This window comes from Anastrepha ludens, chromosome 3, assembly GCF_028408465.1.
Source record: "Anastrepha ludens isolate Willacy chromosome 3, idAnaLude1.1, whole genome shotgun sequence".
In the NCBI taxonomy this organism is placed as follows: domain Eukaryota; kingdom Metazoa; phylum Arthropoda; class Insecta; order Diptera; family Tephritidae; genus Anastrepha; species Anastrepha ludens.
Genome location: NC_071499.1, coordinates 103,727,399 through 103,743,248, shown reverse-complemented (window position 1 = coordinate 103,743,248; position 15,850 = coordinate 103,727,399). Strand labels below are relative to the sequence as shown.

The following is a 15,850-nucleotide window of genomic DNA, read 5'->3' as shown; positions in this document are numbered from 1 at the left end:
GCTGCTTTTTACCTCCTATTCGTAATCTAATGTTTCCGGCGTCAAAGTAATTCTCAGGGTGCAGTTTTCTCTTTTATTACTCTTGTACAGCGTTGAAAAAACACGGAAGATTGCTCATATATTGATACCGCTACTGGGTTCTCGGTCAGTTTTTTGCAATCAGTTGTTTAGCTAATGTAATTTCGTGTTGTTTTGTTTTGTTTTTTTGTTCATTTTGTTTTCGAAAAACTTTTCTTTCCACTATTTTTCTTTTTTACATTAACCAAATCTAATTCTTAAATTTTTTTTTCGCACAAAAGTTCGCTTCTTTTTCAGTTTCTACCCAGTTGTGTGAGAGAGTCGATCTAAAATTGCATCACCGCAAAACTACATACATTCGAAATTCCACCTCAATTTCCACAGTATTGTATTCGATCATTCTTGCAATAAATTATGTGACAGATTCGAGTACATTCTGTCAAAAAAGTACCAGGAATTGTTCAATAAAATGCAAAATAATTGTTTAATCATCAAAATTTATTTTGTCGCCTTCAAAAAAAGGCTCGAAGCAATACACATATGCCAACCATTATTCCAGTCGTCAAAACACCTTTTAAACGCGTTTGAAGAGATGTTCTCTAGATTTTCCAGCGAATTCTCCTTAATGGGCTCTATCGACTCAAAGCGGCGTCCGCGGAGTGGCAATTTAAGTTTTAGGAAAAGGAAAAAGTCACAGGGGGATAAATCTGGTGAATATGGTAGTTGTTTGATGATATTTGTCTAGTTTTTGTTCAAAAAAGTGTTCACAAATGAGTCTTGTTAGACGATACGTTATCATGGTGAGAAATGAATTCCGAGTGCAAAATACCATGATAATCAAAGCAAACGAGTAGTATTACTTTCACCTTTGACCGACTTGGACGTGGTTTTTTGGGTTTTGGCTCATGTGGATAGCGCCATTCAGCCGCGTTTTGACTGGTTTGCATATCAAACTCATATACCCACGTCTCATCACCTGTTATGATGCGCTGGATAAACGTTCAAGCATATCTTCAGCCACCTTCTTCCGATGAATTTTTTGAAAGAAATTCAACTCTCTTGGAACGAGTCGAGCAGCCACGCGTCTCATTTCCAAATTGATGGTGTAAAACGTTGCGAATTGATTTGTGAGACACGCTAAGTTATGAGCTACCTCCCTCAAACTTAAATGATGGTTTGGTGGTTTTCTATCACCATTTTCTTGCAATTTCAACATTTTCAACGATTCGGCACACGAAATTCTTTTCAAAACGCAAAATTTAAGACAAATTCTTTGTTTGATAATTTTATCCATAGTGAAAATTGCAGATCACACCTGCGATTCACTGATATAGTTAAATGCCAAAAACAAGCTAATTGACGATCACACACAAATCCTGCGACCCTAAAGAGGACAGTGGTACCAACATTCCAGCAAACAAAATTTAGATATACCTTCTGCTCAAATATGAACGAGACGTTATCAATAAAACGGTCTGCGGATGACATATGGCAAAAATAAATTTTTTGTTTTTTGGTAGGACTGTTATAAGCTTACATGGCAAATTTCATCGTGATATGTCACATAGTTTGTTTTCTGTGCTACTGTAAACAAGTCAAGCTCGAGTGTGTTCTTCGAATTCTCTTTTATGACTTTAATTGTCTCAAAATGTTTTCCACGGAGCGGCAACTTGAGCTTGGGAAACAGGAAAAAGTCACATGGAGCCATATCAGGCGAATACGGTGCTTGCGGAACGATATTAACATTATTTTTGCTCAAATAATCGCGAACAAGACGTGATGTGTGAGCTGGTGCATTATTGTGATGCAAGAACCATGACTTGTTGTCCCACAATTCTTTCCTTTTAAGACGAATGTTCTCGCGCAAACGCTTTAAAACGTCTAAATAATATTCAGCGTTAACCGATTTTGCGATTAGTGCGATTTTCAAGCACAATTTCCTTTACTTTTCTGATGCTTTCGTCGTTTACTGATGTTGCTGGACGACGTTCATGAGGCAAGTTTTTAACCGATGTACGGCCCTCTTTGAACGATTTGTACCACTGGAAAGCACGTGCACGCGATAGAGCAGAGTCCCCATAGGTTGTCTGCAACATTTTTAAGGCGTCTGAAGCCGAAATTTTGTTGGAATAACAAAATTTCAAACAAATTCTTTGTTCAACTTGAATTTCCATCGTTAAATTCGAAGAACACACACAAGCTTGACTTGTTTACAGTAGCACAGAAAACAAACTATGTGACATATCACGATGAAATTTACCATGTAAGCTTATAAAAGTCCTACCAAAAAACAAAAAATTTATTTTTGAAATATGTCATCCGCGGACCGTTTTATTGATAACGTCTCGTTCATATTTGAGCAGAAGGTAAGTTTTGTCAGCTGAATAAGGCTCCAAAAGCCTTAGCAGGGCTTGGAATGTTTTGTATGTAGTTCTAGCTTTAGAGTCTTGAAACCTTTTTAAATTAGTTGCATTTTTCCAACACCCATGGAAATTAGAGAAAATTCTGTAGATACTCGTATTCTTAAAAAAATTATCAGGTGTAGAAATAAATCGGGTTCCAAACAAATCGGATTTTTTTTTCTGGAATAAATGTGAAAAAGTGTCTCAGTCAAAATTAAAAATTGTGAGAGTGAGTGTGGTTTTGGTTCGTCGAGAAAGAACTTTCAATGGCCCAAATAGTACAAATTAGAACCACTTTTTGTCAGCGCGAGCTATTGAAAAATAAAGAAACGGTCTCAGAAGGTTACACTTTGCTGTTCCATCTTTGCAGGTCAGAGTTTGATCCATTTCTGGTCATAATCTGACAATAGAAAAATTTCGTCAATAAAGCGAGTAAGTATAGACTTGTATATCATATTAAGAATGATAGATTACAAGGTAAAGGAGGTCGAGGTCGAATTTTGGGTGTAACACAATTTTACTGTAATGGAAGTCAAGTGTCAGAATAGCCAACCCTTGTGAACAAAAATTGAAGGTTAGGTTAAGTTATTAATAAACATATTTCGAGAGATGAAGTAGTTTCACCACATTGGGAATTAGAGAGGGCAGCTTGAGCTTAAACAAGTGGTATCATAATGGGGATCCAGGCCTGAGTGGGTTCCTCTACACACTCATGGAGAGTGGCGATCATCGTAATTTATCCTGGCCCAGTTCGGCAGCCATACCCGAATGAGTTAGTGAGTGACTACAACTCGGAAGTGTAAACACCAAGTAATAGAAAAAGTTGTTTCTGAAGTTTATTCTAAGTTTCTAGTTGCTCCTCGGCAGGTAATAGAAAATCTCCGAGTTTATTTCTGTCATCAAAAATCTCCTCATAAAAAGTATCTGCCGTTCGAAGGCGACATAAAACTGCAGGTCTCTTCATTTGTTAAAAAACGTCAAGACGCAAAGGAAGAGGAGGAACGGCTCGGCCCAACCACCCAACGAAGGGTGTAAGCGCCAATTATTATTTATTTCATTGCAAATTTACTTCCATATTCTTATAATGCGTTAAACAATGTTGTTTTGCTTTTATTTTTTTTTATACTATTTTGTTTACGATTAGCCAAAAACTGATTTACAAATTAATTGAAAAAAAAAAAAAAAAAATCAGCCCCATCTTTTCACGCTTGGTATCCATAAAAGAATATGCACAGGCAGAGTTGCGCGCTGGAATCAATACTCACTCATACACACACAAGAATTTATATTGCATTACAAAATCCGTAAATATGCTAAAAGAAATATACACACATATATAAAAGTGCATGTAAATGGAAATAGAGATTTTTTTACCGCGCTAAGGGTTAAAAGAACACAAAATCAAGAAAACATTTAACTTATAGCAGATATTTTGGCACAGCCCGTCCCCTCAATGACACATACATGCATATGCATATGAATATAAAATAATACATTTTTTACTAATTCTTTGTCGCCAGTTAAATTAAAGTTTCACACTAAAACACAATAATAACAAACAAAACTAAAAGCAGTAAACCAACTAAAAAAAATAAAAAAAGAATTAAAAAAAACACAAATTCCTAATTTAAATTTCCCTACTTTTTTCGTCACCGGTGTCAACGGTAAGGAATATTTCTGTTTTCATAAAAATACGTAAGCATTACTTACAAATAATATATATACATACATATATAATATACAATATGAAGTGTAACACATAAAATTAATTATAATTTAATTATATAAATAATTAACACAAAATATACAATGATAAATGATAAATAGAAGACAACACGACTACAATGAAATAAAGGTGTAAAATTAAAAAAAAAAAATTAAAATTAAAAAAATCCAAACTAACCTTATTACCACAAACACAAGAGGAAATAAAATGAAAAGAAATAAAAATTTAAGTGGAAAAGAAATTTAGAAAATAAATTGAAGAAAAAAAACAAAAATAATTGCAAAAATTACAAAAACATGCATTTTTCTTTCACAAAGACTATAGAAGATGCACGAAGTGTCTTCAAAACATAAGGTCAATTTTCATTTTTCTAAAAAAATATTTATTTACTCATCAATTTCTATTTAACCTCCTTCCCCTCAGATATACAGTCTGTGTCAGAAAAAAGGATCCGCGATTATTCATGCAGCATACAAGATAAAGGGTTTTCCAATAAGAGGTGTTATTCCCGTAAAAGATCAGTGGTTTCGTTGCTTATGTGGCACGTAGTCTTGTTGAAACTAAACGTTGTCCAGATTAATACCATCCACTTCCGGCCATAAAAAATCGTTAATCATCCCTCGATAGCGCAATCCATTCACAGTAACTGTTATTCCAACTTAATTTTAGAAAAAGTAAGGTCCAATGATTCCGCCGGACCATAAACCGCACCAAACAGTCACACGTTGAAGATAGAGACTTTTCAATAATAACTCTTAGATTTTGTGAGCCCCACATCTGGCAATTTGGCTTGTTGACGAAGCCACCGAGGTGGAAATGGGCCTCATCACTCAAGATGATTTTACGATGGAGATCCGTGTCATTTTCATGCATTTCAACGACCCAATCAGCAAAGACACGACGTCGTTGATGATCGGCCGGTTTGAGTTCTTGTGTTAGCTGGATAATAAAGGGGGTTTCAATTGGCGCGGGTCGATTTTGACGCCCTGTGGCAGCCATTTTGTTTTGGTGAGATCTGTCAAATCTTTTGTTTATTATTCAGTTGTTTATGCTAAATCATCATGGCAAGTTACACGATTGAACAGCACGTTCAAATGATAAAACTTTATTATCAAAATGAGTGTTCATTAACGCAAACGTTGCGCGCGTTGCACCCATTTTTCGGTAGACGTGGTGGCCCTTCAAAGTCGACTCTTCAATGTTTGGTGGCCAAATTTGAGACGACCGGGTCAGTAAACAATCAGCCAACACCCGTACGTTCAAGGAACGCAAGATCAGCCGAGAACATTGCCGCGGTCCGTGAAAGTGTACAGCAGAACCCGAGACAGTCTATTTCTCGCCGTGCACAAGAACTTGGCCTTTCGAAGACTTCAACTTGGCGAATTTGGCGTCGGGACTTGGGCCTACACCCGTACAAGATCCAACTGACCCAGGAGCTCAAAGTTGATGACCATAGACAACGCCGTCTGTTCGCTGACTGGTCTTCGAATCGTTTGGAAGAGAACCCCTGTTTTGGACGAAAAATCATCTTTAGTGACGAGGCGCATTTTTGGATGAACGGCTGTGTTAACAAACAAAATTGCCGTATATGGGACGACACCAATCCACACGAGGTTCACCAGGTGATAATGCATCCTCAAAAAGTTACCGTTTGGTGTGGATTTTGGGCCGGCGGCGTCATTGGTCCGTACTTTTTTGAAAACGACGTTGGTGAGGCGGTCACCTTAAACAGCGAGCAATACACAATGATAACCAATTTCTTAGGGCCCATATTGAACCATATAGACCTAGACGACATGTGGTTCCAGCAGGACGGCGCTACGTGCCACACAGCAAACGCCATTTTATTCCATTTCAACATCTACACGCCCTTATTGAAAAACCCTTTATATATAAGCCTTAAGACCCAAACTTTTATGCAAAATACGGTGTAATGACGGTTGTGGAATGCCTAATTCCAAAGAACGACGAGGAATGGACAAACCTGGGTTTTCTTAAACACTTTCGGCTACAACAGCAATATTTTCGACTGTTCTTGAGCAAAATGCACGGTTTTTATTCTTCACATCACTAACTAGTCTCAACAACTCGAATTTTTCACCAATTTCTGTATTGCGGTCCGACAAGGTGCTTCACGATGACCCAAAACGTAATTTCAAAAGCATCAGCCTTTCCAAATATGCAAGAATCATGAAAATCGGCTGGCAAACAACAAAACTGTGAAACATTGTAGTCGCCTCCGGCCATAAACCGGCTGCCAAGAGTTCTCAGGAAGTCAAGACTGTTGTTGTTCTTCGGCGGACAGTAGGTGCTGGATATTAGCTTCAATGTTGTCTCTTTTGTAGGCGTCCATTTCGATGCAGTTGATGGTTTGCCGTATAATTACGGCTGTGCCACCATGCGCTTTGTTGCCTGGATGATTGGTGTGAAATAATTTATAGTCAGGAATTTTAAAGTAGCTTTTACTTGTCAAGTGAGTTTCGGCCACTAGTAGGATATCTATTTCGTAGTCAAGTTGGAAAGATTTGAGTTCGAGAATATGCTGGCATAGGCTGTTTGCGTACCATAGTGCGATTTTTAATATTTTTGTCTGCGTAACAATTGCTTAACAAGGAGTGTGATTATGGACATCATGTTCGACATTTGTGCTATTAATTGTCATATCTTTAATTTTGTGGATTTCGTTATTTGTTGTTGTGAGTTCAGGTGGTGTCTTGTGTGGTGTGGCGTTTAAAGCTACTGCTTCGGCGAATGTTAAGTTAGGTGCACTACTGCTTCAGTTCTCAAAGCTTCTAACTTTGCTGTATATATATATGTATGTACATATGTGTTTGTGCACTTTTTATCAATTGGAGGGCCCCATATCGGAGAACAAAAAATAATGCCTTCGAAATGTTCCCTAGTATCGAAATGTCCGAAAAACAGTGCAGAGCCAATGTACTTAGAGAGAATTCACTGCAATCAGCTCTGTTAAGAATTTTTCCGCTGTCGACCTGGACGAGATGAAAGAATCTTCGTGGTTACACTTCATTTTTGACAATTCACACTTTTCGTAGCCCGTGAGCCTTCTCTAGGCCATTAACGTTCTCTGCAAAAATAACGCTACACGAAGCAAGTGCGTTGTCGAGTCACGTTTGCTTAAGTACTGCGCAAACGTGCAGTAAACGTACTTATACAATACTCGTACATACATTTGTATGTACGAACAAATGTAGCATATGTGATGCTAAGGCAAAATTTTGACTAATTTTTTATTTTTGTACGATTTTTATGTTAAATATTTGCTAATTATTTTATTTAAATATTTATAAAAATTTATAAATGTGTATATAATTGGCTCTTACACCTTTATTGTGTGTTGGGCCGAGCTCCTCCTCCTGGAAGAGGGACCTACAATTTTACCCCGACTCCGAACGGCAGATATTTTTTATGAGGAGTTTTTTCATGGCACAAATACACTCGGAGGTTTGCCATTACCTGCCGAGGGGCGATTGTTATTAGAAACAACTTTTTCTTAGTTTTGGTGTTTCACGAAGAGCCTACATACTACGAATGGTAGTCACGCACCAGCCCATTCGACTACGGTGCCCGCCGTAGATAAATCACATGAAAGTAGATAATTATATACCTACCATGCATAACCATTTGACGACCTATGCTCCAACTAGGAGTTAGAAAATGCGAATAAAAATATATGCCTTTTATTCATTATTTATTGAATGAAATTTGATAAGCGCAAGCTAATATGGTACTTCTTAAAGCAAAGTTCGAACATTCATAAAACGAGCCCACCACATCTTCCCCCCCGCTCCTGAGGCGTCAATAAGCCTATTTTTCTTGACGAAGACAAACATATTTGGTAAACCCTAGCGAATGCTATCACCTCCGTATGTAAAGGGTCTTCCAAAAGTGACGCCTCGATGTCAGCAGTGAATAATTCCTACAGGGTACCTTTTTTTGTGTTAAGGGGATTTACATTAATTTTTCACATACTAATAAGGGCCGTATTTTGAATACAAATAGTGAAACACCAAATAATCTAAATTTTTACATGTTCCATTTTAAAATAATATCTAGCCAGTCTTTCGAAGGACCCCTTGCATATGTATGCACCCACATACATATTTATATACCTAAATATGTCTTCTAAGCGCGCGACAGAATGGCAACAGTCGCAGCGAATGGTCATTGCTTAAGCTGCTGAGACAAGTGAGCGCAAAATCTTACACTAATGATGTAAAAAAAAGTTGCCGTTATCTTAACCCTTTCGCTCCGACTTTTGCAGGAGATTTGCTCAAACTTTATTTTTGAGGTTTTGGATACCCATTGGTACTTTATGTGCGTAGAAACTAGATGAAGCTTGTAACTTATGTAGATAACGGTATTTTGAGGTGGGACATATGTGTCCCAACAGTATTTAAAAATGGGATATATTTGTCCCAACAGGGTACAAACTACACCTAGAAAGTAGAAACATTTTTTTGGTAATAACATATGATTTGTACTTTTATTTATTTTATGAATGTGATGAAGCGAAACATTGTATACAGAATGGCAAATTACAAGCCCGTAAAATAATTTTTGTTCTTTTCTCGACTTTTCGATTGGCGCATGCTACGCACCGACGTCTGTTAGACTGCCTCTATGGGTAAATGATCCCCCACATTTGTCATTGATTTGTACCTATTCGATGATCTTCCAGACCGACGGGGTCGTTTATATGTGGTAGATTCCTTTCCTTTTTCAATTAGCGACTCAGCAATCTCGACCAGCACTGGTAAGAAGGCAGGTTTCTTCCTATTCAGCTCCGAATATATAACCCAAGTGTTTACAGCAGCCATCATCATGCCACGATAAAATCCTTTTTTCCACCATTTATTTGATTTTCTGTTTATATCATACAATCCCGACATTTAATCTGCCAAGTCTACACCGCCCATTATTGCGCGGTACGTCTTTACGACGTCAGGGCATGGAAACTCTGCCTCAGTTCCATCTTTCATTTTGCGTCTAACAGTGCTCATTTCAGATGTGTGGCAGTTACTGAGCAGCATTGACGTCCTGCCACTTTACCGCTATGGTACCTGCAATCAAGAAAGTTACTTAAAAAATTAATTAAAGAGTTTTAGTTTGACTTCGTATCCGCCGAATTAACTTTGAAAATAGCTTCGCCTCGCTGCAATTTTTCTGGTATTTTCGGAACATTCTTCCGGTTGGATATTCATGTTCCCAAAGCTGGATATTGTATGTTGTTAATAAGATTAACAGTGGTGAAAAAACGATCAAAGCAAAGTGTCACGTCAGGGTTAGAAATTGTTGCTGCAAGATCATTCACAACTCGTTCGCCGAGTGTCCCTTCAAGGACAGATCCTTCTTTTCCACAATAGATACTCATGTCATAGGTGTATCCAGTCAAAGAATCGCAGCGAGGCCACATTTTGATGCCCCGTTTTACTGGCTTGAGTGGCATATATTGCTTGAGTGATGAACGCCCTTTGAATTTAGTCATTTGTTCATCGATACTTTGGAAGCTACTATCATCCCGGCAGGCTTTGAAAGTTGTTTTCAAGCAATTCATGAAATCGTCAATGCAATAGGTTTGTCCTGCATCTGCACGCTTGTCAACTGGAGCAAAATATAGCTTAGACATTATCTGCTCAAAACGATCACGTCGTATGGCTGATTTTATAGATTCATTGCTCAATGAGTTATGATTCGACCAGTAGTTTTTAATCGACGGCACATGGTTATACGACATGATAAATATGCATCCAAGTAATATATTAATTTCACTGGAGTCCGTCTGAAGAATTTTTTTTTGTTCCGTTATGGGTATTTTCCTGAGCCTCTCATTAGTACATTGGGCAATGTACAAAGATATGCTTCTTGGAAACAATTTGCGAAAAATTTCGTAGGGGGTTGAGTGGCGCCCAATATTTACGGCAATTTTGCATTCGCGGTGGTTACTAACCGATTTTCTTGAAACAAACAACTCTTTCGGTGTGCTCCAAATAACCGTGCCTGAGGCTTCCTCACCTCGTGCAGGTTGATCGTCTAAAATCAGTTCCTGATTCCATGGATTCATCATCATCTTCTTGAAGTAATGCACTAATTTGATCGCGATTTAATTTCGACATTTTTGCTGTCTACGAGGTTGCAAAAATAAAAAATTAGCTGTGTGATACATTACGTACAACGTACTGCTGGGACATATATGTCCCTATATAAAGCCCTGCTGGGACACATGCATCCCAAAATTAATTTTCGCTGAATATTTTTCACAAAACTCTTATTAAAATATATATTTGTACTTACCGTAAAAGGGCAATATTTTTCTTTAGAAAAATCAACACTTCTTATAAAAATACTTATTATTTCACCAAAATTACGCGTAAATTTGATGCAATATTAGCGACTGCTCACAAACAACTGATCAAAACTAAACACGATTGAAACAGTTTGGAATGCGGATAACGGTAAATTGTAAGTATTGTTCGCAGCTACTGATTGGGACATTTTGATTGAGTTTCCTATGAAAATTGCAAGTTTCAGGTTGAAGTGAACATGCTGTGGGATATCAGTGTCCCAGCAGTAGCGAAAGGGTTAAAACAAGTTCAAGTCTTCGACATTTCGTACTATTAAAAATTTCGAATGCACTCCCTTTTGTTCTTTCGTAGTAGATAAATACTTAATTAATTATGACTTTAGTATTGGATTAGCCAATAAATAAAAAAAAAATGCAAAATGAGTATTATAGCTGTGAAGTTAGAAATTTACCTTGGAACAAGACTACTGCCTTTGTTTTGCTGTATGTATGTGTATGTATGTTTACGTATGCGTTTATATAAAAATATAAAAGCTATGAAAAAACAAACCCGAATATCAAGGATTCAGTCCACTAAGAAACAAATTTTTAGCAAAATGCATCCATTTGCCCATTTTTGCCCACTGTTTATATAGACCTGTAGCACTCTGCGTCGTTTACTCTGTGTTATTACTTATGGTGTTCACACTCACCAACGTAAATGTACGGCCGCATCAGCTGACTCGAAGAAACTAATGAGAGCCCCATGTAAATGAATTCTCACCACCGTTCCGTTCTATAGTATCGTAGATCGTTGTTTCGTTGTTTCAGCTGATACGGGCGTACGTTTACGTTGGTGAGTGTGAGCACCATTACTCAATGGTTGAATTTAACAGCTTGGCTAGTGTGCATACTGTAGTAATACGTTAATCGTTTTTGCTATTCGCATTTGCGACGTGTACGTATGCCGTCTGTATCTGTTTGACGTGAGATACACCATGTGTATGTACGTAAACAAATGTTTTTGTTTGTTTCCTTGTTTACAAATATCTATATCGGTTTGGGTTTGCTTGTATCGACACAATGCTGCCATTTATACATATATACATTTACACATCCACCTTATCAATTACAATTTTTCTTTGTATAATAAACCAAAGCCATAACCAACAAATGCAAATAGTTCATTTGTCTATGATTAACATTATTAAGCATCGCTTTTAAATTATTTTAATAAAAATGAAAACGAAAGACCACACAGCTAACACGGCTTCACAGCAAAAATTAATATTTCTAATGTCACGCGTAACCGTTGCGCGTACACGATGGAGAATTTTCATTTACATGGCGTTCTCATAAATGTAATTGTGCCAGCTGACACGTACGTACGTTTACGTTGGCGAGTGTGGGCATTTCATTCGCTCATTTTGAAATTAATCTTCGCAGATTTGTCACTGTCAGTTCAGTTCGAATAAATAGAAGAAGACACCTGTTTAGTGTTAGTTAACATACGTTTGGGAATTGCACAACCGTTACTGCAAACGGCAAATATTGTCGACAAAAATAATAATTGTCAAATCGTTTAAAATTAGTGAGTGCACTACAGGTTGAGAAAATAGTAATTCTCCACTTGATCACAAAGGATTTCTCTAATTGATATCAAATGAAATATATAATATTTTTTATTTTATAATTTTTAAATAACCTCTTTTTATTTTGATCAAAAATTAGTTATACAAACTTTTTTAATAAAGATTGACTATATATACACACTTAAGTTATATGAAAACTTGAGAATGAAAAGTACGTTTACTTAAAACGGCACAGAAAGGAATACCTGAGTGAATAGTAGGCAAGTAGAACACGAGCACGCTCCGAATCAAACTATCAGCTACCTTATAATTCATTACATACACTTTTTGAATAAAAGTACATAACTTAAGTAAACTAAAAATAATATAAAATTGCAAGGAAAATACAAATATGTGCCAGAGAGTTGTTAATTATTTCTCAGATATTCCTCAACTTCAGCACAAGCCTTGAAACCCAACGGAGAATCTCTCTTGCCAACAAGTGCTACTTTGAACTAAGAGGCAATTGAGTAATAAAGTCCTCTCTCGACGAACAAACATTTGATCATTACATATGACAACAACCGATGAAGCGTCCCTTGAAATGCTCGGGAGGAAGATTTTGCGGAATAGTTTTGGACCCGTTGTACGTTGGCGGTGGCAAATATCACAGACGATGGAGTAATGAGCTCACCACCTGCTAGTGGTCGCTGGAATTCCTACACGGTTTTTGGCATGTTCGGAAAGTGACTTACTACATTTGAGTATTCCCAGCATAACCTCCATATGATTTTGAAACCAATTAAAAGGTAATCGAAGAAGTCGATTACGCAATGCTTAGCATGGATATGTATATTTAATATTTATTTTTAACCTGAGTTACAAAATATGATTTTCTTAGTTTAAATCAGGATTTTTAGCAAACGTCGTTATAAAATGTGATTTTTTATGCCCACTTAGACCCGCGGGTTGTGCAAAACCTTTTCCGCATATCTTACATATAAATTTCTTTTCCGCATTATGAATGTGTAGGTGTTGACGCAGTTGTTTCTGGGTTGTAAATGCTTTGTTACACACTTTACATATTTTATCACGAACCTTGAAGTGAACAGACATATGTTCTTTAACCTTGCTATTTTTATAGAAAGCCTTTGAACAAATTTCACACTTGTACCTGGGCCGATTCTCATGGCGATTTATATGCTCTTGAAATTCTCGTAGCCAACGAAAGCTCTTACCGCAGATATCACAAACATATGGTTTTTCGCCGGTGTGATGAAGCATGTGGGTTTTTAATTGAGTTGAGGTGACACATTGTTTGTTGCATACCGCACAGCTGTACGTGTAGTCTTGCGCGTGCCTTCGTAAATGCACCGCTAAATTAGATGCTAGCTGAAATCCATGTCGACAAACATTACATTTAAATGGTAGCGAGCCGTCATGCGATGCTAAATGTACTTTGTACTGACTCAAGCTAGCAAATAAATTTCCACATATGGAGCATTCAAAAGGAGTAACATCAATTTCAAGGAACGATATTTGTTCGTAACAGGGATATTTTGCTTCATAAACAGATTTGTTGCGTCGACTTAATATTTTTTGCCTTTTTTCAGTTGAACATATTTTGCGGAGTAGAGAAATCTCCTTTTCCAATTCACACTTTGTTAAGTTCAATTGAGTTTCTTTATTAAGTTCTTCAAGTATATTTGCGAATGCTTCCCGACGCCTATTAGCGAATCTATATGCTAGGACATTTTCATCCCACAGACAGGGGTAAGCCTTGTAGATTTTTGCCAAGGCGATAAATTGTGCATCATTTAAAAGACTTTTTGACCTAGCAAATTTTCCAGTGTCCAGTCCCGATCCTGCCTGTCAGAAAGTAGAAACATAATAGTAAATAATTGATTTTTTTCTGTATTCATGTTAAGTTTAGTAAATGTAGACCTAATTCTAACAAACATACGAAACATTATACAATTCTGTTAACGTGAACTTAGAAATATAAAAAAATCTTTCCCTTTGGTTCATTTTATACTGCACATTCTAGTTATGATTATTTGAAGAAAAAAAAAACGCTGCAGCAGAGCACAGACGGTTTTATATTTTCTTTTGCGTTTTTCTCGAAACTACATTCTTCAAAACGGAGGGCTCGAGTTATCAATAACAGTTTTCAATCGATTCCCATAGAAATTTGGAACATATCTTTTTAAATACATTGTGCAAAGAGTGAGGTAGAATTTGGTTCACGATTGGTTAATCAAAAAAACTTTTATAACTTTAAAGCGACAACTTGTTGATTGGATTTTGAAATTTTTGGTGGGGGTAATTTTGTCTGTTCGTTAACAGCATGTCGTTTTTATTAGCTCCGTGGTATGAGCATAATCAGTGAACTTGTAAAGATTGTATTTGTAGATTAGTGGCCGAAGAGACAAGTGCGTGGCGGAGTCAAATATGTTAATAGCGCATGTGCGTAAACAGGGTCCGGCACTCGAAGTGTAACCAATTAAAAAGACCATAAATTTACCTTGGAAAATTACTTTTATTCAATTAAAATTAAAAAATCTGTGATAATAATACAGAATTGAGAATCTATTTACTTCTGCTCGATATGATCACCTTTTGTCTTGACTATGGCCTTGTGACGGTCCATAAACGAATCGCAAGCTGCCCGAATGTATTGCAGTTTGGCCCATTCGTGGACAATGGCTTTTTTCAGCGCCTTGAGACTGGTGAATCTTTTAGTTCGGACCTTGCTCTCCAAATGGGACAAAGATAATAATCCATCGGATTCGCGTCTGGTGAATTTGAGAGCCAAAGTGCGGATGTTATGAAGTTCGGGATGTTGTTTTTTAGCCATTCATGGTTCACTCCAGCTTTGTGAGACGGTGTCGAGTCCAGTTGAAACGTCTATGATCAGCCACCGAAATGTTTGCCTGCCCACTGCTCTTGAAGCAACCTCCAGAATACTTTCCCGATAATATTTCGCATTCACTTTCACGCCAGGGTCGATGAAAACGATTGGAGAGCACCCATCTGCGGTTACAGCCGCCCAAATCATTACCTGTGGCGGGTGCTGAAACCTGGTGGCCAATGGATGACTCAAATTCTCGTATAAACGGTCGGTCAAATAAACCCTATCGTTTTTGGAGTTTACGAATTGCTCAATTTGAAAACTTTTATCGTCAGAAACCACAATGTTCGGAAATTGACCGCTTTCGGCCAAGCGAAGCTACTCCTTCACTCTCTCAAGTCTGACATGTTGTTGCTTGGTGCAAGATCATGCGCCTTTTGGATCTTGTAAGGCCTGACTTTGAGATAATTTTTCAGTATACGGCACATGCTACGGTCAGATATTTTCAGTTGTTTCACCATTTGATTGGAACTTCGTCGGGATTTCGCTCTAGTCGCTTCTTCACTTTTTGAACCATTTCATGTGACGTTGCAGTCTTTTGATGACCACCTTCATGACGTTTCGCGATACTACCAGTATCATTGTAACGAGTACTGGTACGATAAACAAACCTTTATTTACTTTAAGGTGATCTAACTCACGATTATTCGAGATTTTCCAACCAAATATAATGTAATCACACTACTCGTATTACGTTTGAAATCCATTACTGATTTTCTTTTTTAAAATTAGAAACATTCTGCTTTGCCGTTCGGCAAGTGCGGCGAAAATGACAACTCTTTAAAGAAGAACAATTTTGTAATCGCGCATTTTTTATCGTTGGTGGTTTTGATTACATTAAATTATATCAGTTGCGCAACTAAGTTCCCGCTGTTTGTCAATAGATGCCACCAGTAGTGAAGGAGTGCCCTGGAAAAG

General features: G+C 37.3%; 2 protein-coding genes across 4 annotated transcripts in view; both read right to left on the bottom strand.

The window, feature by feature from the left end:
* Nucleotides 1-9,367: 9,367 nt before the first annotated feature.
* Nucleotides 9,368-9,904, bottom strand: LOC128857629 (uncharacterized). The gene has a single exon (XM_054093378.1). The coding sequence runs from the start codon at nt 9,902-9,904 to the stop codon at nt 9,368-9,370; it is 537 nt and encodes a 178-aa protein (XP_053949353.1).
* A 2,954-nt stretch (nt 9,905-12,858) lies between these two features.
* LOC128858656 (uncharacterized) overlaps nt 12,859-15,850 on the bottom strand; it is a 50,936-nt gene continuing 47,944 nt past the window's right edge. For all 3 annotated transcript variants that reach the window (XM_054095103.1, XM_054095098.1, XM_054095099.1), the window contains one exon: nt 12,859-13,890. In XM_054095103.1, the coding sequence (XP_053951078.1) occupies nt 12,919-13,890 (972 nt within the window). In that variant the 3' untranslated portion in view covers nt 12,859-12,918. The remainder of the gene's footprint in view (nt 13,891-15,850) is intronic.